This window comes from Enoplosus armatus, chromosome 6, assembly GCF_043641665.1.
Source record: "Enoplosus armatus isolate fEnoArm2 chromosome 6, fEnoArm2.hap1, whole genome shotgun sequence".
Classification (NCBI taxonomy): Eukaryota; Metazoa; Chordata; class Actinopteri; order Centrarchiformes; family Enoplosidae; genus Enoplosus; species Enoplosus armatus.
Genome location: NC_092185.1, coordinates 16,416,641 through 16,439,469, shown reverse-complemented (window position 1 = coordinate 16,439,469; position 22,829 = coordinate 16,416,641). Strand labels below are relative to the sequence as shown.

Sequence of the window (22,829 nt, the reverse complement as noted above, 5' to 3'; positions counted from 1 at the left end):
CTCACAGGATCAGCTTAAAGCACAGAGGGCGGTTGGTCGGTAAAGCCATGACCAAGCCCGAGTCGAAGAAAAGCAGCGGGGCCGCGATCAACGCTACCGGAAAGTGCGCCACAGCCGCATCCGCTGCCGAGCAGGTAAAGAACGGATCGGTCGAGCCGGGCAGTTCCGATCAGAGCGCACAGATCAAAGCCAGTGTGATGAAGCAGACCTCCAGGGAAAGCCTGCACCGGAGAAACACGGAGTGCGAAGTCTATGACGACGGGACCAACACCTTTTTCTGGTGAGTGCGTTCTGACAATGTCAACAATACAAATGTCAAGTACTGAACGCTGCAGCATCCGAAGTGATGGTGTTGTTTTGATCAGTCACTGCATGATAATTCTTCTAATTCACAGTTCCTACAGTAAAAGACGTGTTTGGTGAAAATGGGGTGTGTTATAGGTTTCAAGGTGAACTGAAAGACAGGCCCAAGTGACGTCTGTGATCACAACAAACACAGTGACCTTGTTTCAAATCTTTGAATATACAGTGATTTAAGTGTTAAGTCTGAGGTCAAGCTGAAATGTGTTTCGGCGAAATTGTTCAAACGCAAAATGATGGTAAGGAATCACCAAGGCTTACTTGACAAGGTGTCGGTTTTAAAGGTGTTCTGCCAATGTTTCCCAGGCTGTCATGGGTGCTTACATTGCACATCCTAGCTCAGAGCTTGTTCTTGGCAAGCCAGTAGCTAATATACCAGCCTGCACCTTCAGCAGAAAGAGAGCCGTGACAGACTTGAAGTCAAGACAGATTGTCTGTCCATGCGGTAAACTGGAGGAGTGATTTCTGTATGCACTGTCTGACACAAATGCTCGCTCACACAGGCAGAGCGTTTTGACATGTGCATGATGCAGGTGTTGTAATGTGAGGGCATGAGGCTGGTCTGGAAAAGTGTCTTTAATGTATAGCTACCATGGCCCTTCAACCTGTCACTCCAGGAATATTTAAGCCTGTGTAAGTGTGTCTCATCTCTGCTTTGTCTTTAAAGCAAGGGGCAGTAAGAAACTGCTAAGCTATCCAATATCTTTGGTAACAGAGGAGGCTGGTACTCCCAAAGAAAAACCTTAATGAGAATTTCTCATTACTGTTTTACAGTCTTGATGTCCAAGTTTCCTGTTATTCTTAGACTGGAGGCATTAACAGGAGCTGAGATACTTAGATACTTTTGTGTATTCAAGTTATTAAGTAGACCAGCATCTTGCAGTATGTAGAGGGGTTTCTAATATGACCATCCCATTTATATCAATTAGGGGAGACTAAATACTAGAAACACTGCTTAATTTTTGGAGTATAATTCAACAGCACTACAGCCTCCAAAATGACCATAAAGTCGAACAAACACTTTTATAAAACCGTTTCAATACATACTAAACACTATAATCCTCATGAAGGTAGGGTTTAATGCAGGGGTGTTGTATTAGACTGCCTCTACTTTAGCTCATTGTACCTAATAAACAGACAGACATCAAGTGTTTAGCCATATAACAAGATGCAATACGAAGGCATAGTATTAAAACATTATACTGATCTTGACTGTGGCTACCTCAGTTTAGTCACAAAATTACCAGCTAACACTGCCTGTGATTTATGTGACTGCTGTAAAGGAATTTGGCCTCACAGTGGTTGGTTGGCACTCCTGTTATCATGTCACTGAAAATGTGTTGCGTCTTAGTGCTTCTTGTCATAAGTCATCAAAAATTTACATTCAGCAGTTCATCGTTTTCAGAAATGCACTTATGGCAACTATTACCTCAAATTAAACCATGATGGATTCGTGGTAACAGTGAAGAAATTGTATGTTAAGCAAAACCACACACCAGCATTGAAATAGGGGAAGCGGCAGTGAAAATGTTGGTTGCCTCTGGTGTGTTTCTGATCATGGAGTCAGTAGGGAGGTGCTTTGGCTGTGTTGTGGGACTCTCCCAAGTGTTATATAGCAAAGAGCTGTTTGTTGATGGTGGCAGCTTCCTCTGGTTGTTAAGGACGTAACTTTGTAGTATGCAACCTGCCTTATTAGTACATATTGGAGTTGGGGAAGTGTTTTTTTTCTGAGAAAAGAGGAATAGCTTGGATAGACCATATATAGAACTCAGCCTGATGAAGCAACATTTTGTGCTGGCACACCACTTTGATTTTTCCCTAAATAGCATTGCTGCCCACAATCTCTAAGAGACTTCTGAGAATGATTTGACTACTGACAATGTCCTGGAAAAGTTTTATTTTTAAATGTATTTTAAGAGAAGAACTCGTAAGTTAGGGTAGTAACGCCACTTGAAAGAAAACTGAGCTCATAACAGGATTTAATGTTATTTAAGTATCACAAGGCCAGTAAACCTGTGATTTTTAACAAATTGGAATAATGGAAACCAGAGGCTGCTGTGGCCACACACATGAGACTGACAATTAAGCATGTTGTATTTGATAAAGTCAGATTTTTTTAGCCCAGTAAAGTCACAAACTGTATTTGTCAAGCCTATTTTAAACCCACAGTCAGCCTCAGGACAGCATTAGGCTGCGCTCTGAATGGTCATTGGGCTGTACTCAACCAGCTTGTTTTATCTGGATGCTCAGCCTCGATCTTAGTGGTAAACTTTCTTCTAAGCTTAGCTTGCCTCTCAATTCCATCAGGCTGGTGTTTCCGCTGCGTCTTTGCACTCCCGGTGGTGTTGTGTGGTTGTCAGGCAAGGAAGAAGCTGTCTCCTGCCAAACAGGTTGGATAAGAAGGTGGAACAGGGAGAAAATGCTAATGACACCTGGCGTGTCGTCTCCATGACTCAGACTCTGAGCTGAAGGGCTGGCAGAGGGGGTGACATTCTTTAGTTTGACGGATGACAGCAGTGGCTTCAATACAAAATAAGCTTTTTTAAACCATTGCTTTAGTACTCGTAAATGATAAGGCAGGTGTTGTTTTATCTTTTCATTTAAGTCCCCTGAAGAGATCACTGTCTGTGTAGCTACAGACTGATATAGCTAATGCCTCTGTGCCATTGACCTCGTTTGCTGTCCCAAAACTATTAAAGAGCCACACCGGGTGACATTTTCCTTAATCGCAGTAAACATGGAAAGTGTGTTTATTCTGAAACAACTCCATGACTGCATTGTCTATCTCTGGAGAGTAGCTGTGTCAGGCAAATGTCCGTCAGCATGCTCATGGACATGGTTTCATGGTTATACATTGCTGACACCGACAAGTTTATTTTGCAACTGTAAAATGTCTAGGTCATAACATGTATTGTACACTTTTTAAAAATATCATATTAAAGGAAGGGTCATCACTCAAATTCTTTGTTTATGTTATAAAAGACTATTGGCCCATACAGCCTTATTAGATTTTGTTAACTCTCAAATATCAAAACTTAATGGGCCTCACAAAACAGTGTCATTTGGGCTTTAGTCTTAACTTGCTAGATGCTCACCTGTGGTTAGCAGCCACTCGGTAACTTAACATAACTTTGTCTGTTGTTTGGTGCTCAGCAGATGCTGTATAGTGGACCATGACACTGAAGTTCAGCAACAGCTTCTTTACCTGAAGCGGCACTGCTTGCAATACTCATTGGTGCACATTGCCTTATCATTGGGTTCATTGAAACTGCTGGCTGCTGTTTATTAACTTCACAGTGAGCGTCACAGTTCACTTGCAGGTCACCTGCTCACAATGCAGTTTGGTGTCAGTGTTTTAACTGAGCTCAATGGAGTGTTTTTGACAGCTGGGGTACCCTGAGCAAACAAACGCAGGATCGGCAATAGGTCAAGCGTTTAAAATTGCTTTGAACGGCCCTGATCCCGATCCTGTGGATTGCTCTTGGGACATCCCGAATAATAATAAGTATTTGCTGATTCCAATGGCCTTCTGATCAATCTGAGCATCCCAAGTATATAGTAGGATTAAACTTAAACAGACTCTCAGACTCTCTCTCCCTATAAATTATTTATGCAATTTTGTCCTTGTCATGTGCTTAATAATTTTCCCTCTGTCTAATTGAGAGTTGTTGTGGTTGTCCATTGCATACTGTATGTTCTTGTGACTCATATTAGTGAGTGGATAGATAAAACTTTGCCCCTTGAGTTGAGATAAATCCCACAGATAGCATGGATGTATATCTGAACCACGATAGTGTGTAACTGTCGCACAACAATGGCTATGGATAGCCTTGTGAGATATGAGCCTATAGCCAAAGTCATGGCCTTCAAACCCAAGTTCAACTTGTCTACCAAGTATACAAATGTTAATAACAAGTGTTATTAGTTTAACAGGCAAGATACACCTTGAAGATTTTCACCAACCACAGTCATGCTGGTCACCAGAAAACTGATACAGAAGCTATTTCTGACTTCTAATTCTCCTTTCAAGTGACATAAAATGTTAAACTGACTCAAAATCCATACCTCATGGTGTACTTTTTGTTTTGTTTGCTGCACACCCTTTTTGTAACTGTTTTCAACTGAAGTAACCCAGTTTCCCAGCAGGAATCTGTTTCAGCTCATCTTCACTCCCTTCAATATATTTACTTCTGATTATTAGAGACAGATAAGCTCAGGATGTCTAAAAGCTTTGTTAAGACACTTTGTTTAGTAACCACCAATGTGTTCTCAACACAAATTACAGTGCATTAATATTGCTAAATGTTCTCCTTTGGTGGCGTTAGATTTCATCAGCTGATTTTTTTTCTTTCTTCTAGTGGCTTTTATTGAATTTTCTCTTCACAAATGTTGTTAATAGCCCTATTAATAGTCTGTCCCTTCTCTCCCTCTTTCTCTGCAGGCGGGCCCATACTGTGACCGTGCTGTTCATTCTGACCTGTGCTCTGGTCTATGTCACGCTGTTGGAAGAGACCCCCCAGGACACGGCCTACAACACTAAGAGGTCAGTAGGCTGCACTCGTCACTTCCTTGGCATGGTCAAAGCTAAAACCCTGCAGGGCCCAGCGGGCAGCCCAAAACAATATTACACTTGATGCACTGGGGCCTTTGTGATTGGACGGAAATAATAATTTTGGCAGCAGTTTATCTTGAAAGAAAACTTGTTTTGTCAGTAATCAGCATCACTAATAATTTCAGTGGTTATTCTAATAGTGGCCTTTGAACGTTGAGTCATGCTGGATTCAGATTTTGATTTGTATCCCTGCACCTTTTATAACCAGACTTTGACCACCATTATGTCTTCATGTAGTGCTCTGTTAGTCCGATGACATGTTTTACTGAGGAGCCAGCAGATTACAAATTATTTGCCTCTTTGTGTGTGGAAGTTAAGAAAAAAAAAGGCAATAGTGTGTGTTTGTCAATCTTTTGTGGGTCATGTCACAATGTCGGATGACTAGGTCACATAACAAAACCAGCCTATAAGCACCCAGTTCCTATCTCACCTTCAACACCTTTTGTGCACCTTCTCCAATAGCGTTCACCTTGAGCCCAGCTGGCCCTCTTTCAAGGCCACATGTAGCGTTTCACAGAAAAAATAAAACCCTGATGACCACGAAAGAAAGGGCACTAATACCAGGTCATTCAGGATCTTTTGGTGGATTTTATTTATATATATCAATGCGCTGACTGCTGCTGTTGGTTGTGGCTAGTTTCGTTTGTGACAGAATTTATATGATGAGGAAAGCTCTACTGGAGTTGCTTCTAATTCTGCGGGTTTTATTTTTATATTATTATATATTATATGTATTTATTTAGGGGACAATGCTCATTGATCAACACCACTGTAAATGTGCTAGTGTTAGCCAGAAGGATAATTTAATTATAAAATTAGATGTGTGTCAAAAGTTTACCAAAGTAAATCCACTGATTAAAGTTAATTGATTTCAGTCAGAAACTCAGCTGTTGTAAATGCAGGTGTGCCTGGATGTTATAATGGTCTAACATCCCTCTGAGGTAAAGCACTATAAAATGACATCAGTTTGTTCCTAGTTTTATTTTAGCATGTTACACTAAGCTCCTGTTTTCAAATGTGAAGCGCTCCCAGCTCCCCTTTGAAGGTGGTATTGATAACACCTCATGCACATTTGAACATACACCAACATTTTTAGTTACACATTTTAGAACTGGGCTGACTCGACTTCATCATGTTGGTCAGGAGATGACCTGTTGAGTTAATGCACACTTGTCTGACGACAGCTGTCTGAGCTCTGAGCTCCCCTCTGTTCTACCAACTCCTGCTTTGTTTAATTGCTCATGTGAACTGAAAGTGCATTTTATGATAAGATACAAGATATGATACAAGGCAGGCCAGGCTCAAAGCTTGTGTGAGGGTGTGTTTGTGACAGAGAGAGTGAGGGATAGTAGGTTGTGTTTGTGTGTGTGTGTTGGTGTTAGTGAGGGATTGTGGGACAGTTCTTAACAGGATTTACTGCAGTCAGCGCAGTCCGGCTCGTCGGGATAAAGACCCTAGAGCTTCTTCCTGGCAGAGGAGTTCACTCACACACACAGTCTGAATCTTGCTCATGTGCTCATTCACACACTGACTGTTGGATCCACTCATCCTCTCACACTCATTTTGAAACATTGTCATTTGGGCTAATCGGTTACTCTCACTTCACACACACATATACCCACACTTTGACACACTCACTTTCCCACCTACACACACTCAATCAATCACTCAATCACACACACTCATGCTCCCACACTTGTTTGCAAGTACAAGCCTCCCCTGTCCAAGTTCAGAGCAGCGTCCTTGTCTGGTCTCCTGGTTTTCAGAACTCAACACAGCAGCGACTAAAGGCAGCACAACCTGACAGTAGCAGGTTCAGATTGGCCTTATCTCTTAGTAAACACGGTACACACTTGTATAAGGAGTAATTGTCCATTGTCAGCTGCTGAGACAGGCCTCCAGATTCATGTTATATCAAATTATTCCCCATTGCTTTCACCTTCCTGCTCTTTGTATCTATGTTTAAACCACTAACATCACAGATGTCTTTGAACAACTTGGAATTGTTTTCAGTTCACAGAAGAAAATGAGTTTTTTGTATATATAGACGAATCCTGGTTGTATGCTGAAGTAGTCAATCGATTAATTGAAATAAATCCATTTTGAACAGACAGTTGGGCGTCTTTTCTGGGCTGTGCTGTTATCAGCTGCCCCAGCAACAAATTGACACTTTGCAAAGAAAGGTGAAAGCAAGAATTCGGCTCCATGAACTGAATTTTATTTTCCTAAATCTCCATTATTATTAAATCCTCATGCTTTGATGGCATTCTGAGCAGCATGCCAACATAGGAGCGAGTGAGTGATCAGCCTACATGGGGAAGATGGTGAGCCGCTACCACACATATCTCTTGATAGCTTTGTACTGGCCGAAATTCTTTAAATGATACATTTCTTCTGATTACAAGGCGAAGACTTATGGAGTTTGATGATTTCAAATAGATAATATAGATAATATAACATCAACTTAAATTGCATTTTTCTTTGTTTCCAATTGTGGTCCTGTAGGGGGATTGTGGCAAGCATCCTGGTGTTTCTTTGTTTTGGTGTGACACAAGCCAAAGATGGACCCTTCACCAGACCACATCCAGGTAAGAATAGCACATTCATTACAAACTATGTTTTCTAAACCTTCTTTTCCCAGTTTTGTGGCAACATTTAGATCTTTTTCATGCCATGTATCTTAGTCACAGCAACCCCAGAAGAAATTTGAGTAGGTCAAGCTTTTGCAGAGCTGTTTTATTCCTCTCTGAATCGTAGAATATGTCCAAGTGATAGAAGTGAAAAGCTTAAAATGTATCCATGAACAGCCTCCTAAGCATAAATAAGTGCACTTGTTGACTTGGCTGTGATATTGAAAATATATCTTCCATTACAGTACTCGTCAGGAACGTTGCGCTGTTCATATAGCATGCTATTATCCGGAGAAGCCCAGGTGTTGAGTCTGACTTTTTAATGGCGCATTGATTATGTCATCATTCCTTTCCTCTGTAGAGAGGTAAGAGTACCTGAGAGCAGTTACCACTAATTCCATCAATAGCAACATCTGAGAATCTCATGTTGGCTTCTAATATGAAATAAAGATCCTCTGAGTGCTGGGAATCAATACACACAGCGGACAGCTAAATGTAGTTGTCAAAATAAAGGAGACATCTGAGTAATTTGAAAGGAGGTGGGGTGTTTTCCTGGCATGGGTTAGGTCAAATCAGATCCCTTAGAGAACGAATGAAACACCAACAAAAAAAGTCCATATTGGGTGAACATCTCCCATGTTGCTGTGGCAGTGTGGCTTCACGCCAAATGGTGTTAAAGGTGAGATTGTGAAATTGCGTGCTTATATTGTCACATTTCTGTGTTAAAAGTTAATACGAGTCTGCATCGTTGGTGCGGTGCCTCTGTACTTTTTCATTACTCAGGAGTTTAAGCTTATTGTTACTTGCTTTTGATAAGAGGATCAGCTATGTATTTAAAGGTTTCATCAGACTGTAGGTATAGGTGGTGATATAGTGTGGCTGTGACACTGTGTACCTTCTTTTTAAAATCGTCTTTAAAATCTGCTACAACAATGCAGTTCTTCAAAGTATTTGCTATTTCGATTTTTAACCAGGTTATTCATGCAGAAGACTCATCTCGTCTCTCTGTTTCCCACTAACTCCAGAGGGAAAGGAAGGAAGGAAAATAACAGGGTGTGGAGGTCACATAGAGACACGCACTGAATGTTGTCGGTTGTTGAAGGCGTTAAGTGGCCGGGCAAGAATTTAGACTGCTGTTGTTGCATTACTTGTGCCTTCTTGCCCACTCTTTTTGTGGATTGAAAGACAAGGGGGTTTTGTTTGTGTATGTGTGAATTGAGTGACTGTGTCATACTCCCTGACCCGTTGAGCAGGCCAAGTAGGTTCAGTCGTTGTTCACCTTATTGCAGTTCAGCTGCAACTCCACAGGTTTATATCCTGGGAAAAGACCCAGTGGGACTTTCAGATTTACAACCTGCAACTCTCTGTGGATCATCTTCCTTCCCAGTAAACGGAGCTCATACACATCAACAAAAAGAAATTACAACAACAGTAACAGTTAAATTTAATCCCTTTTTGGGGCATTTATAACAAGGTGCTGCTACAATAGCTTTAGGCTTTTACCACAGCCACTATTAGTCCTGCCATGTGACTTTAAAAAAATCGACTTTAATGGAAACCAGATTATCTTTTGCAAACCATCTGACTGTAGTACTTGTTACTGAATTTCACTGTATACTTAGTAATAGAAAAAACACACTATGATTGCAATATAAAGATGACCACATTTTACAATTGATCTTAGAATTGATTTGATTTGGCACTAATACCCGCACCCCTAGCAGCTCATGGTGTCTAGTTTTGTTTTGTATAAATGTCTTTCACCAAAAGACACGTCAGCCATGTATTCAATGTATGTTGGTGTGGATATTAAGAGCATCACTGAAAAGACTAAATGTCAGAATCAGGGCAGGAACATACACCTTAACATGACATAACCTAGCATTAAAATCCTTTATGGAGTGTTGAATGAAAAATGCCTGTAACTGAAGGAAGTGGTATAGAAATGTTGTAGTTGAGATTGTCTCAAGGTCTGTGTGACTGAGGGAGACATACTGGTGCTCACCACAAAAGCATCACTCAGATTCTATTTGGACCATCTTCAACCCTTTAAACAACAAAGAAGCGACAGCTACTTTATCTCCCAGATGTCATCCAACATGTTTTCTAGGCACTCTGATATAACTTGTTGCTACAACTCTCACCATCACTTTCTCTCTCTCTCTCTGTAGCTTACTGGCGGTTCTGGCTTTGTGTCACTGTCGTCTACGAACTGTTCCTCATCTTCATCCTGTTCCAGGTTGGTGTGCTGATGATACTGACGCCTTGATTGGCTGAAAGACTCATATTAAAACATTCATTGCCAAAGGGAAATCCATATAGCAATCGCATGCACACATAAAGTATGTCAATTACACTGCATGCTTTCTCGGGTGTTTTAAGTGGACCATTTTGGTGGTGCAGTCGCCAGCCCAAGAACAAGGCAGCAGAACTCCTTCTATGACAACAAACCATGTGGTGGAGTACATTAAGGCATCTTAAAGCCAGGCTTAAACACTGGCCAAAATATAGGATTTTGTTTGAATTCTGCTCCAATCTCTAACTTTTTTTCTGCTGTGATCCTCCTACATCTTGAACCTTGGAAGCCTCTTTGCGCTCTCCCAGTTTAATTAAAATGTCTATCACTGAGCCAGACCCTGTAAAAAAGCAATATTTACAGCTGGCAAGCTGTATCTTAATCAGGCCTGGACCCTGTTGAAAATGTTGAATACTTAAGCCACCTACCTTCTTTACCCATGCAAAAGAAATTAAAAGTATAGCTTGGTGAAAGCCTCCATTTAAAAACTGTAATGTTGTGCCAAAAAATGTACAATTCATTGCAACCAAAAAAAGAGAGGCTTTTGAAAGCATTTCCATATTCTGGATGTGTCAGTTTTTAATAATAATCAGTGGTGGAAAGTCAAATTAATTTTATATGGCTCCGTGTCTCCATAAAAGCTCCTTTTCAGGGAGAATAAGCGCTGATTTCTTTACTTTACTTCTTTACCTCGTTATCCAGACGGTGCATGATGGACGACAGTTTATGAAGTACATTGACCCCAAGCTTGGGGTAGCCCTCCCTGAGCGCGACTATGGAGGAAACTGCCTCATGTACGACCCAGGCAACACCACTGACCCCTTCCACAACATCTGGGTGAGACTATTTATTTTATTTTATTTTGTGTCACCCATGCACCTGTTTTTTTTCGGTTATGCAAGGTTGTGTGCCTCAGTGTCATGGTAGCAACAGCCATGTCAAAAAATATTTTGAATATGTGGTTCAATTCATGCTCACATTATTGAAAACTGCCTGGTAAGTAACCTTCCAAGAAGTGAAATTTCTGACTTGACCTCTTATTTATATTGTGGTACTCTTTGCCCTCAATTATAATTCATACGGAAATGACCCAGATCTCAAACAGTGTGGCAGCCAAAAGGAGTCTGTACACAGCCTTCTGCATTGTGAAATTAATAGGCTCCTCTCTTTCTCTGTTTCTTTCCCTCATCCATTCACACTCTCATTCTCCATTTGAGTTCTCCCTCCCTGTCTTTTTCACCTTTGAGTACCCTCTCACACACAAACACACAGTTAGTGTGGCTGTGTGCTGACTGACTCCAGAGGCTTGTGTCTGGTGCAGATTATAGCCCGTCAGTAGAACCAGGCCCCCCCGGGGAGGCAGCCACCATGACCCAGACCCCATCTCTACTGTTGGCCTGATTTCAGTCTCTCAGAGTGGGTCAAACCACCACATCTTTGACTAAATTACAGCCAATCTATCTGAATAACCTTTTAAAAAGGTCAAATTCTGACCAGATATAAAAGTAAAACAGGTGGAAAACATGTACGACATTGCTAGCCAGGAAGAACTGAATGCAAATGCTATGTGGTTGAACTATGCTGTTAAACAAACACTGTAGAGAACTGGTTTTGGATGTGTTTTATTTCTGTGCTTTATGATGCCCAGCCAAGTTTTGTACTGTTTAGTAACACAGTACTCACTGTGCTCATTTCTGGTTGGAACTGATATGAACTAGATGTGGTATTTTATTAGAACATAGAGCATAGTTGTTAAGAGTAGGGGTGCAACTAATGATTATTTTCATTATTGATTAATCTGCAGAGTATTTTCTCAATTAATCGTTTGGTCTATGAAATGTTAGAAAATAGTGAAAAAAGGTCTATAATTCCTCACAGCCCTATGTATAAGGGATGCTGACTTTGAAATGTTTTTCTGACCGATAGCCGACCTTCGTTCACCGATCATCAACTCTTAACCGACAAGATTAAAATATACTATTTAGATTGGGCGAATTTCTGAGACACATCTGTGTTTTTTTTCATAAGAAAGGGTTTATTTTTTTATGTGCAATAGCAGAACAAACAACAACAGAACGTGAGGATTCACAGATTGAATCCTCCAGTGCTGAGATCGCTATATAGAACATTTAGTAGCATAACAACCTAGATCTCCTGTGAGGAAAAATATTTTACAACTTATTAAAAGAACCTAGCAAACAGTAGCCAGACTTTTGTAATAGACTAATTAATTATCAAAAACAGCCGACAGGTCAACAAAAAGGAAACCAAAATCCAAAATTATCATAAAAAACGCATCAAATCTGAGAAGTTGAAAATTTGAGAAGCTGAAACAAGGGAATTGGTTTGGTATTTTTGCTTGAAAAATGACTAAAACGATGACTTGATTATCAAGATTAAGAGTTTGTTATGGATATCTTTTAGGCTTCTAACACTGAGTCACATCAGAGAAAATAAAATATTATGTCATGTTTTTACTTCCAGCATTTGAAGTCACATGCAATTGAACTAAGGTCCTTTTCAAAGCTAAAGTTTTGATGATGTAAGTGTGAAAATGAGCTACATATTATATGCCGATGGTGTGTTTGGACTTAATTTGACATGATAACCAGCAGTTTAACATTTTTTGTGAAAGGAACTTCTTGTTAAATTAACATGTTGTTTTGTTGCTACAGGACAAGATGGATGGCTTTGTTCCAGCTCACTTCCTGGGATGGTATATCAAGGTAGGTATGGAGTAGGCTGAACATGACTGGACACTCTACAACTGTGTGCACTAATTGAATGGCTTCAACTGTATTGTTATTGTCCAGTGATGGTTTAAAGAACAGTCATCATTTCAACTGCCCAATCTAAACAAAATAATTGTCATAGCCTTTTCTGTAATAGACTGACAACCATTGTCTTCAACCTGCTGTCTTATGAAACAGATTGACAGCACCAGAATGCTGTGTTGCATTTGCAGCTATGAAAAATGTTACGTTTCTTTCTATAATCTTGCTGACCTCTTCCCACTCCACACCATTCTCCTCCTCCTACTCATCCTCCCCTTTTACTCTCTTTTCTTCCTCAGACTCTGATGATTCGGGATTGGTGGATGTGTATGATAATCAGTGTCATGTTTGAGTTCCTGGAATACAGCCTGGAGCACCAGTTACCTAACTTCTCAGAGTGCTGGTGGGACCATGTACGTACAAATATACTGTAACTGCTCTTCTCCGCTTATCTCAGAAAACAGGTGACAAATGGACTTCATAAAATAATGACGTTTCATACTAATAATAATGTTTGTGTGTGAAGTACCAACGTGTTTGCTAATTAACACTGGTCTGCACGTCGCTGTGGTGCATTTTCAAAGTTAGAAATTGAGATACCAGGATCAGCAACACCTGTGTTCTAACAGTGTACTCGACTAAAGAACTGAAATAACTAAATATAATTTGGCAGGTATATGAATATGCTGTAGTGAGCAAACACCATCAATGGAGTCAATGTGACTCCAGGTGTGTTTGTTCAAATGTGTCCACATTAGATGGAGATTCTTGTGAGTCATTGTGAAAACAGACATGACTTGCAGTTGAACAGAATATACTAAATGTAGTGTAACTGTAGAAGCAAATAAAAAAATGGGGCTCACACTGTGATGATCATAGCTAACCTGCAGTTTGTTCTCATAAGCAGGTGCAACTCAGTCTTGTTTTTTTTACGAGCTGTCCAGCAGGCCAGATTCCTCAAAGGTCACTGCACTGAGCTCTGCAGTGCAGCGCCTGGTGAGAGTACACTGTGGAGTGGTGTCTTACATGAAGAGTTGAGGTTTTGTAATATCCTGGTACCTGGTGCCAGCTGCAGTATTAAAGCTGATTCATTCTTGCTATTGAGATTTATGATAGCAATTAAGTGGTCATTTGTTTGTATGATAAGAACCTTATATTATGCCGGTGGGAAACTAGGCGGTCTAAGCAACACAAGTGATTTCAGGGAAAATCAACACTATTAAAAAGCAGTAAGGCAACACAGTAGAATAATTAGAGAGGGTATACTCTGAGGATAAACTGTAAAAATATATTAAGCAGACCGCGTTAATAGGAAGTAAGGGCGGTTATTTAAGTCGTTACAGAAACAACTGCTTATTTACAATAAATATGTATTACAGTACGAGTTTATACATAATAGAATTTAAATATCTACTATACATATCCTTAAATACAAAATAAAACAAAAGGTTATGGTACTCGTATGTAAAAACTAGGCCCGGTAGTCCAAACCGAACTCCATAGTCTCAAAAGAATGTTAAGGTTGCAACAACACTAATAGGAGAGTCAGAGAGATGTCAGTCCAGCACAATCTGTACACACCCACAGTCCTAATAAAAGGTCTAATCTAAAAGTCTTGTGTAGGCGGGTCAAGGTTGTGTGGGAGCGTTACTTTTCCTTTTCTTTTTTTTACCCTTCTGATAAAATTGTTATGTTTATCTCTAGTGGATCATGGATGTGCTGGTGTGTAACGGTCTGGGGATCTACTGTGGCATGAAGACCCTGGCCTGGTTGTCTATGAAGCCCTACCAGTGGCAGGGCCTGTGGAACATTCCTACATACAAGTACGGCTGACCACTCGCCGCACTAAACACTGACTAAACTGTCTGTCTAAAGCAAAAAATGTGATGTAGCCACTATCAGAGCTCTTTTTTATTATTAAATTATTATTTTTAAAATATATTTCTTTAACTTTATATCTAACTTTAATTTCCCTCTTTAATTACAGAAGTAGAAATAGTGCTATGTTAGAAATGTATGTATTTCTAACTGTGTCTCTGCTGTGTCCCTCCCAGGGGGAAGATAAAGCGTATAGCATTCCAGTTCACACCGTACAGTTGGGTGAAGTTTGAGTGGAAGCCTGCTTCAACAGTTCGCCGCTGGCTTGCTGTGTTAGGTATCATCTTCATGGTAAGAAATAGCCTGTTTTTTATTGACAGGAGAAGGGGTTATCCCTTTTTTATTCTCCGTTTTTGCCTCACTGCCATTACTTCTGAAAGCTTAATAAATGTATCTAAGTCTAAAGTATAGCTTTTCAACTTTTCAATTTATTGATAGGAAATTAATAAATGAAAATCAAGATAATTTCTTGTTTTTCTTTATTTCTCATCATTGTAATGTGATTACATTTTTGATTGTTGGTTATATAATAGGCATCGCCTTGTGCTTTGCTTTTGGATTCTGCCTTTTCTAACATTTTACTGTAAATAATCAATTACTGTTTGGAAAAGTAATCAGTTGATTAACCTATGTCAGTAGTAATCATTTTCTCACTTTAATAACATTAATTTTTATTAAGAGATCAAAACATGATGAGCCACCACCCACAAATGTAGATAAACGCACATGATTTCTGCATAAGTGACGTTCTGTTCTGTTATCTTCAAATGATTCTTTTCTCAGTGCTCCGAAATGAGTATGTGTTATTTTATCTCCTCCTTTACTTTAGTTTCTCCTGGCGGAGCTGAACACCTTCTACCTGAAGTTTGTCTTGTGGATGCCTCCTGAACACTACCTGGTGCTGCTCCGCCTGGTCTTTTTTGTCAACGTGGGAGGCGTAGCCATGAGGGAAATCTACGACTTCATGGATGACCCGTGAGTAGCCGCAACATGAAGTTGGCTGGTGGGGTTAATAGGTTGATCACATGTACAAGTAGAGTGAGTGAACCCATACAGCGTCTGGAACACTGATTCATAACAGAGACTGTTGTTACATTAGAAAACTGTTGGCCTTGTTGCTATAGCTGTTGTTCAAGCCTTCTTTGTTGCGATATTTAAAGTTAAGTTTGAGTTTAAAGTTAAGTTGTTGCGATATTTAAAGTTAAGTTTGCTTCTGACTTTCCTAAATTTCAGAAATGATGGTGATGCTACATTCCCGAGTAGAAATAAATGAGGAATCAGTAACGCTACAGTGAGGGGATGAATTAATCTGTGAAGGATAAATGAAACCGTTATTTTAAGCAAAGAAATGGATTTGGTTAAAAACATGTTCTAAGACTGCATATAATATGTATTAAAAGTGTCATTTTCGCTGACAATTAGTGTATATGGATGTTCAGTCTGTGCTGGTTATCTCTGTAGGCCATTAAAACTCCATTAAAACTAAAAATATTTTCAGTTCAGCGCTACGAGAGAAATCACCAAAGACCATTACTACTATGCAGAACCAGTATGTGCTGCATGTGAGGTTGTTGTTGGCAAACCCTCAGAGCTGTTCAGGGACTGAATGTATTTACCTGACTGATAGTGTAAGCTTCTTATCACATCCACCTACAGAAAGCAAGCATTTCTGTTTGTCTGACAAATATGCAAACACTATTGCATTGCCCTTTTTTGCAGGCCAAACGATTGTGGAAAGTTTCCTGTTGTCACATAAACTTGCACTCCATCTGTGGCATTATTCGTTACAGAATCCAACAAAAACAGTCCAATGCAACTTACTGTAGCATAGAGACTTGGTTTCAGTCAGCAATGGAGGGTGACTGGGGGTACGGACATCACCAATCAGCTGTATGTCATGTGCTGGCTCAACTGTGCTGCTGCTTTCAGGCAACTTACAGATTAGTTATTTTATTTTTGTAGAATATTGTGTGGAAAGCTTTTAATGCAGCTGATATTGAGCACTATTATGATATAATGTGTATTTTGGTATTGCACACCTATAAACAGTAAAACATCCTCTACATTACTTTTCCATAACAACACCTTTTGTCTGATTTTCCCATCAGGAAGTTCCACAAGAAGCTTGGCCAGCAGGCGTGGCTGGTGGCAGCGATCACAGTGACTGAGTTCCTCATTGTGGTCAAGTATGACCCCAACACTATCATGCTGCCCATCCCCTTCTTCATCATGCAGTGCTGGTTTCTAGGAATCCTCCTCATCTTTACCTGGACCCTGTGGCGGTTCTTCATCCGGTAAGAAGTGGAGTGTGTTACTGGGCGGGGTGAATGGGGCTAGTGAAGGTAGGTAGGCACTTTAAAGACATAGGACATGGAGGCCGAAAAGAAATTATAAAACCCTGTGCACATTTGGGTAAATAAATTTATTTTGAATTAAAAAATCCTTTGATGAAAAAATTGATTATGAAAAGGGAAATTTAATAGTCCAGATTTAGTTTTTGGATGATTTAGTCAGCAGATAAAAAACAAGCGTGTTTGTTCTTTGATTGGGGAAATGAAGAGGAGGGCAGACAAAAGAGGAGAAGAGGTGATTGAGCTAAAAATCAAAGTATCACACTAAAGATTCAAATACAAGAAGAGTATGTTCAGCTGGTCTGCAGCTGTTTTACAGGCAGGTAGCAGGTTTTATGTGCGTGGGATCCCATCCAATGAGACTTTTTATCAATAGGCCCTGTATTCGATTTTCTTTGTCATCATGACCTCATGCAGCGATATATTTTAGGTTATTTTTGGTTTGATTCACCTTCTGTTGAGTAGTGTTCCTAAGTGTAGCCATGCCCCAGCATGTTAAGCTTCTTGTCTATTTTCTCCCCCTCCCTGCCTCCCCCGTCCACCCTCCCTTTCTCCCTCCCTCCTTCCCAACTCCTTTCTGCTCATGCTCAGCAGTAATGTCCATGTCCAGTGAGGTAGGTATAGGAGAGAGGTGCTTTGCCCCATCCACTCCCTCCTATCAGCAGTATTTTTTTTATTTCCTCTCTAATACATCACTGTTTGGATCCACAATCATATTCTGAAGATCTTTGGGAACCTCTAGACAACACAGATATTACTCCACATGGATCCTTCTCCCGCATGGCACTTTTTAGTTTTTTGCTGTGGTGAATTTTATCATCTTCATCTTTAGCACTTCCCTTCACATCATTTTTATTCTCAGTGGCAGGCAGTTAAGTAACACACAGGACCGCCAGCTTGTGCTGACGCTGTGGACGTGATAGACAGGAGGGCTCATTGAATGAAACCCAGCAGATCTGTTTGCACACATCACACACACTATGTGCCAGTCAGCATGCCCCATCTGATGAGAGCCAATCAGATCAGCTCCACCACTTCTCATAGTGCACCTCCTCCAGTCATACAGTACAGTGCATCAAGGACACTGAAGCATGCCATTTTATAGACCTGGGTCAAACTGTATTTGCAAATAGTTTGAATGGTTTGTTTTAGCTTTCTTTGGTTATAAAAAGGTTAGCTTTGCCCCAAAAGATAAGCATTTTGACCATCATTATGTTTTTTTGGAAGAATGCGTATACATACTGTATATAATATACTCAACTGTCTCACTGGTCTAAGCTGCTGCTACAAACCCAACTCGTCTGCCACTCCGAGCAGCTTAAAACAAACAGAGACGGCTGTTATAATTACAATTATCTGCAAATACTATTTGACCCAGTTGTACAGGTTCAGGTGTGTCATGTCCTCTCCCTCATCTAATACACTGCATTAGCATCAGCAGACCAAGGTGAGTATTGTTGGGAAGTTTCACCCCCACAGACATAAAAAAGAGTTTTGGTGCTCTACCATTAAGTCTGCTGGAAATTCTCATCAGGAGCATTAATGATAATCCCTCCGTTGTCAGTCTCACTGATTGATGATGCTGCACATCATGGTGGAAATGGAACATTTCCTGTGTAAAAGAGCTATAATTCATAGTTGAGAGAGAAAGCAAGGTAGTTTATCATTACCTTAAGCTAAAGTAAAATTATCAGCAGTATCGGAGCACTGTTTCAACAAATAAGATGGTTCTTGTATAATGACGAGGCTCATGGGTTATTTCAACAAAGGAACAGACTGAAACACTGAAAACAGCTTCCTCATCTGCGGATACTTTAAATTCAAGAGAGTTTAGGTGATGTAGATACAGTCTGAGCCAAAGTCCTGCTTCAATATACAGTAGCTTCTGTTACTAGCCTAACTGACACAATGGGTTTTCTGATACAAGGTGTCTTTCGAAAAACCACTATCCATATTCCTAATTTTAACAAAGATAACGATGACTATTTTGTCAGCAATCTCCCAGGAGTCCTTTCACAGCTTCACGTAAACTTTATCACATTAACTTTATTATCGTTGTTTTATCTGTAACACTTTACTTTGACCCGCCAATTTAGCTTTTATAAGCACTATATAAACATTTAATAAATTGTTTATGACACACTATAATGTAGTTGTAAGCAGATATAATTTTTGTATTTATTATTGTACAGTGTTTGTCAACTATTTTTACACCCTCCTCCTCTTATGGGTGCCCACAGGAGACAAGTCAAGTCAATTTTATCTATATAGCCCAATATCACAAATCACAAATTAGCCTGTGGGGGCTTTACAATCTGTACAACATATGACACCCTCTATCCTTAGACCCTCGAGGAATTCATTAATAGACTCAACTATGTTGTAGTGTGTTAACAACCATTTATGACATGTTTATACAGTGTTTCTAAATACTAAATGGGGGGGATAACGTAAAGTGTTACATTTTTGTCTCTGTTGTGGTGAGGTTTAAAAATGTTGGTAGCCCATACAACAGACGGGGGAAAGTAATTTAGCTCAGAAATGGACAGAAAACCTCAGGAACATGTTTCATTTTTTTCAGAAAGCGTTTAAAGAGTTTAAAGATGTCCTCTGAGAAAACACGTAGCTGGGAGGAGCTGTTCCTGAGGCTTACTTTTTATTAATAGTGTGTCTACTTTGCCTCGATCTCCTCACAGTGACATCACACTCCGTTACAAAGAGACCCATCAACGCAAACATGAAGTCCACACGGACCGCGACCGTCCTCTGGGCAACGGCAGCACAGCCACCCCATCCGGGCGGAGTAAACTGAACGGCAGCTCCGAGACGCTGCGGCTGAGGAAGTCCTGAGGGGGGGAGGGCGCAGTCGGAAACAGTCGGTCAACAGCTGAAGGGGAAAGGACAAGGTTTGATAGGAAGAATGAGAAGAATGAAGCAGGATTGTGACACAAAGAGACATGTAGAGGCAAACAGATGGACACATGTACGTGCTGTGTAGACGTTTTTTGTGCCTATGTGAACCAAGTAGTCATTCAGCAGAGGCAAGGGAAGGGTGGAAGGGGCAATTTTCATTCGTTGCATTGTCTAGTTATTGTCTTACTACAGGGATTTACCTCATTCTATTTTTTAAGAATTATTTGGGGAATTATACACAGGGCAAGATAACGTATTTGTGTTATTTATACATTACTTTGGAAGTTGAAGCAGAATCAAAGAGAGGTATAGCAGTGGAAGGAGGGATACAAGTGACCAGGGACATAGATAGACTCTTGACCAACAATCAACAGCAGTTTCCATTTTCTCAGCTGCACTTTGTCTTAGAAGACAAGGAACATGTCCGGCACTGTAAATATGCTTCGCTCTGTGTTGTGCAGTCGCATCAGTGCAGATGAGAAAAAGGAGAGAGTATTTGGAGCAGTGACGGGTTTCTGTAGGTAACTGATGTTCAGTATCAACCTGGGATTTTGGCCAGAATATTGCCAAGCAGCAGTTAAAATGGATGATAATGTTTAATGATGACACATTTCTGTTACATTCGGTTAAAGTGACACTTCTTTTAGTCCATTTAGAGTACTCTTTTCTTAGGTTTGGTCCCAGGCTCTTGATGCATCCTTTACATGTTGGAGACGATATCAGCTTTTCATTCACAGTTCAGGGTTATCATTCCTGGAGGCACTGAGCCATCGAGGTCCTTGTAACGGCTGGGCATCCTCCCTCAGGCTGAAGCAGAGAGGAGAAACTGGCCAAAGCCGTTCTCTCCTCTTTGAGGCTTTGTTCTTGAAAAGAACGACAAGTTTGTAAAGAAAAGTAAAATCAAGATGTACCATATTCTCTGTATTTAACTGCTGACATTATACATGATATATTGGATATAGTTTGGGTGTTTTTTTTGTAGATGTTTTGTTATCACTGTTCTTTCTTTAAGGTTAATCGATTATGAACACTAGATACTACACCAGTTCCTTTTTGTGAAATGAGGTTCTGAGAAATCTGCAGCCCTCTAATGAACACATTCATGACAATCACACTGATAGAAAGCTGTCTCTGATGAATAACGAATGGCAGAGGTCTGGATGTTCCTCCACTGTAACAGGACTGCACATAAAGCTTTCCTTCAGTCACATCAGAATTTAATATCTGATTCCTTTTATGCCAAATGTTTCTTTTTTTTAACTCTTAAATTGTATTGTGTTCATGTTCTGCGGTGTCTGAATTAGCTGAAACAAAATGAAAACCAACCATATCTTAAGGAGGAGGAAATGAAGGTTTAGGTTTAGTTGTGTTTTGGTTTGGGAAGAGAACCAACCTTTCCAGCTCTGTGGGGTTACCATATTGCACATGCAACAAGCCAAAGCGTAGATTTCATTCTTGCTAAAGCCATAAATGCCACCCAGACCTAGTTTCCTTTTCATTTCAACTGAAGCAGAGTCCCAAAGCCGCCGGTGTCAGTCTTTCCAGCATACAATTTTTATGTTACAAAAAGAAACTGTCGCCTGGAGGTCAGACCACTGAAACCAAATTTCCTTGGGCAATAAAGGTATGACAAGTTGGACACCTCAACTCTCCTGTCTGTAACACTGAATGTGTCTCAGTCTGAATATGTGGAATCATCTCAGTAGCTTTTGATTTCCTTGTCAGTTACAAATTAAATTTAGATTAAACGTAGAGGTGTAACGATTAGTATATTAATCAATCACTCGACAGTGACTACTTTGATGATCGATTCATTGTTGTTGTTTTTTTTCAAGTGAAAATGCCAAACATTCTCGGGTAGCAGCTTCTCCAATGTGAGAATGTGCTGCTTTTCTTTGTCTTATGTGATAGCAAACTGAGCATCTTTGGTTTTTGGACTGTTGTGCAGACAAAACAAGGAATTTGAAAACAACTAATTATAAATTATTAAACTTATAATGGCTATTTTTCACTTTGTATTTGACCTTCTATAGACAAAACGATTAATGTATTAGTCAAGAAAATATTTGGCAGAAAATCATCGTTAGTCGCAGCCTTAGTTAGATGTTCTGAATTATAATCATACAATCAATAAGCTTTACATTGAAAAAATTCCAACCTGGTTCGCTGTTCCCAAAAATGTCCCCAGGAAAGCTTTAGTCTTTTGTGCTGTTCAGGTCTCGTAGCTGTCAGAGGATCAGTTGTAAATGTCTGTGTTACTCATTGTGTCCCAGTGGCTACGCACTACATTGTTGATGACAAAGTAGACAACACCAGTGAATCTAGGTCCAGAATTTCCTGTTGTAAACTAGGCTGATGTTTGATGACACTATAATCATTTTCTTGTGAATGTAATCCAGCGGAATCTGCGGGTCAAATGAGAAATGTCTGGTCATCAGTTTATTTTGCCATAAACACTAAACTGAAATGTGTCATTTCTGTGAGGATCATTCTTGTGCTTATCCAGGCTGTAACTGTTTGCATCTCTGACCCTCTTTTTTGAATACTGAGGTTGCTGTGCAAATTTCAAACCCTAAAAACTATGTTTAGCTGATCTGTCAAAAGTTCATACTTGTTATCCTGTGCTGTGCTAATTCAGTCGCTTGTGAACTTGGTAGAAGTTCAGGAATTTGCTTTTTTTCCCCTCCTTTCTTAAATGAATTCTTTTTAGACGTGGGCTAGGGATTCACTGTGTACCTGTGTCCATGCCTTGGATTGGTCGAAGTGAAATCACTTAAGACTTAAACCAACCCAAAGTCGTGAATTTGCACATCGGCTCTGACACAAAATTCAGAGACTGAACTCATAAATGACCTCCCCCGCCCGAAAAAAGGACCTTCTCCTTTGGTGTGTTTGAGGGTTCAGTGCAGTTTTACTTGCAGCCACATGGGGGCGGTAGATGTTCTCTTACTGTCTCTGCCCTGTGTTCTTGTCTCAATGATCATTCACAACTTGCTGTAAAAGCCATTTTTCAAC

General features: G+C 40.1%; 1 protein-coding gene across 2 annotated transcripts; it reads left to right on the top strand.

Annotated features, from left to right (window-relative positions):
• On the top strand, positions 1–19,968 carry ptdss2 (phosphatidylserine synthase 2). Of its 2 annotated transcripts, none has more exons than XM_070907290.1 (12): positions 1–280; positions 4,802–4,903; positions 7,478–7,560; positions 9,774–9,841; positions 10,601–10,735; positions 12,574–12,624; positions 12,972–13,085; positions 14,377–14,495; positions 14,727–14,841; positions 15,380–15,525; positions 16,659–16,844; positions 19,598–19,968. In XM_070907290.1, exons 1-12 carry the CDS (start codon positions 48–50, stop codon positions 19,749–19,751), a joined length of 1,506 nt encoding a protein of 501 aa, XP_070763391.1. In that variant the 5' UTR covers positions 1–47; the 3' UTR covers positions 19,752–19,968. The 2 variants fall into 2 exon arrangements, with proteins under 2 accessions (XP_070763391.1, XP_070763390.1); XM_070907289.1 differs by having other exon boundaries at positions 9,774–9,849; positions 10,561–10,735.
• Positions 19,969–22,829: the final 2,861 nt, after the last annotated feature.